A 2,135-nucleotide genomic window follows, 5' to 3' on the forward strand; every position below is an offset into this window, starting at 1 on the left:
AATGTTTTGTTGGAGAATTAATCCCTCACAAAGTTGTCGGGAGATTAACCCTTCGCAAAAAACTATAGACTATCAGATTAATGAACTAGCATGCAGAGTCACAGAGAAAAGCAGGTAGAAGTCAGCACTACAAGAGATTGGTAATGTGAAATTTTTTCGAGAATCTAGTAAATCGATAAGACTTTTAGCCAGGGACTAAGCCTAAACTTCTGGAAAGGTTTCTTTTTAATGTAATATTTATGAGGAGTAACCCTAAAAAATTTTAAAATATCTTATAGAAAAGTTTTAATTAATATTTTAATTAGTATTTTTTATTTGAAAAATATATACATATTTTTTAACTAAAAAAATAACTAAACCTATTTTTTGTTAGTACACTCTACAATGACGGCTATAAATTTGTAAGAAAATGATTAGGTTTAAATGCAGCTACTACTAGTCTACTTATACACACAAAACTAAGATCACATAGGCAACATACTAAAAATACTAAATTACCCTTCAACACCATCCCTTAATTTAGAATTTTCTAATCAAAGCTAATAACACCAATTCCATCCCTTAAGTGGAGAAATTGATCTGTCTAGATTGTCTTTGTCAGAATATCGGCCATTCGCTTCTGGGTGCTACAATGCACAACTTTTAATATTCCATTCCGAACTTGATTTCTCAAAAAATGATACTCTGTCTCTATGTGTTTGCTTCTCTCATGCAGCACTGGGTTCTTGGCAAGATTAATTGCATACTTGTTATCAATCATCAGCTTCAGCGGCTTATCTACCTTGATCTTCAGATCCTACAGTAGGTTCAGAAGCCAAACAACTTGACATGCAGCTACAACACCTGCAATGTACTCGGCTTCACACGTTGATAGTGCAACAACATGCTGCTTCTTGAAATACCAAGAAATATGACCTCCCAGAAACTTAAACAAGTATCCAGAAGTACTTCTTCTATCAACTCTATCTCCCCACCAATCAGAACCAAAGTAACTCATCAACTCCGAATCTGTCATTCCTCCACAAGGGAATAGTACTCCAAACTTCAGAGTTCCCTTGATATACCTCAGAGAACCAACCAACTGTTTGAAGGTTGTAGCATTCACATCCTCACCCTCAGAATCAGAATCCAATTTATGATTGGTGTCTGAAGGTGTGACAGCAGCCTTACAATTCTGCAGCTTAAATCTCTTCAAAAGCTCAAGTTCATACTTTAGCTGATGCAAAATTATACCCTTCTCAGAGTACAATACCTCCATCCTTAGAATGTATACCAACTTTCCTAGGCCAGTTAATTCAAATTCTTTCATCAGAATCTTCTTGAACTTGACTACCTCTTCAGAACAGCTACCCATCATCAATATAAATCAACATAGAGACACACCAGAATCATATTGCCTCTAGAATGCTGTAGATAAATGCCATATTCCATCTCACATTTCTGAAACCCCTGCTTCTTGAAAAATGAATCAATCTTCAAGTTCCAGGCTCTGGGAGCTTGCTTCAATCCATACAGGGCTTTATGTAATTTGTACACCACCCCTTCCTGATTCTTTTTCACGAATCCAAGAGGTTGTGACACGTATACCTCTTCTTATAGCAGACTGTTCAGAAATGTAGACTTCACATCCAGATGCATCAGAAGCCAATTTCTATTTGCAGCTATAGCAATCACTAGTCTGATAGTTTCATGTCTGGATACAGGCGCAAACACCTTAAAGTAATGTAGCTCGGGTTTCTGAAGAAAACCTCTAGCCATTATCCTCTCTTTGTGCTTTCCAATTGATCCATTTGGCTTAAGCTTTATCTTGAAAACCCATATGACACTGATGGCTTTCTTCTCCTTTGGAAGCTTAATCAACTCCCAAGTCTTGTTTCTTTCTATAGCTTTAAGTTCTTCTTTCATGGAATTTAGCCATACTTTCTTCTTGAGAGCTTCTTCAATACCCACAGGTTCAGAGTCTACTAACATGGCACATTGAACAACTTCTTCTTCAAAGTCTACTTAAGTGTATTGCAACATATCAAACTCTACAAACCTTCTTGGTATTCATCTAATTCTTTGTGACCTCTGAATAATATCAGATGCTTGACCACCTTTAGAAATCGGATCGCCTTCGGAAGATCTTTCTTCAG

The 2,135-nt window shown here is 36.5% G+C and overlaps 1 protein-coding gene across 1 annotated transcript; it reads right to left on the reverse strand.

Annotated features, from left to right (window-relative positions):
• Nucleotides 1–796: 796 nt before the first annotated feature.
• On the reverse strand, nucleotides 797–1,354 carry LOC131605270 (secreted RxLR effector protein 161-like). Its single transcript, XM_058877647.1, has one exon. The coding sequence runs from the start codon at nucleotides 1,352–1,354 to the stop codon at nucleotides 797–799; it is 558 nt and encodes a 185-aa protein (XP_058733630.1).
• Nucleotides 1,355–2,135: the final 781 nt, after the last annotated feature.

The sequence above is a fragment of the Vicia villosa genome, linkage group LG5 (genome assembly GCF_029867415.1).
Source record: "Vicia villosa cultivar HV-30 ecotype Madison, WI linkage group LG5, Vvil1.0, whole genome shotgun sequence".
NCBI lineage: Eukaryota > Viridiplantae > Streptophyta > Magnoliopsida > Fabales > Fabaceae > Vicia > Vicia villosa.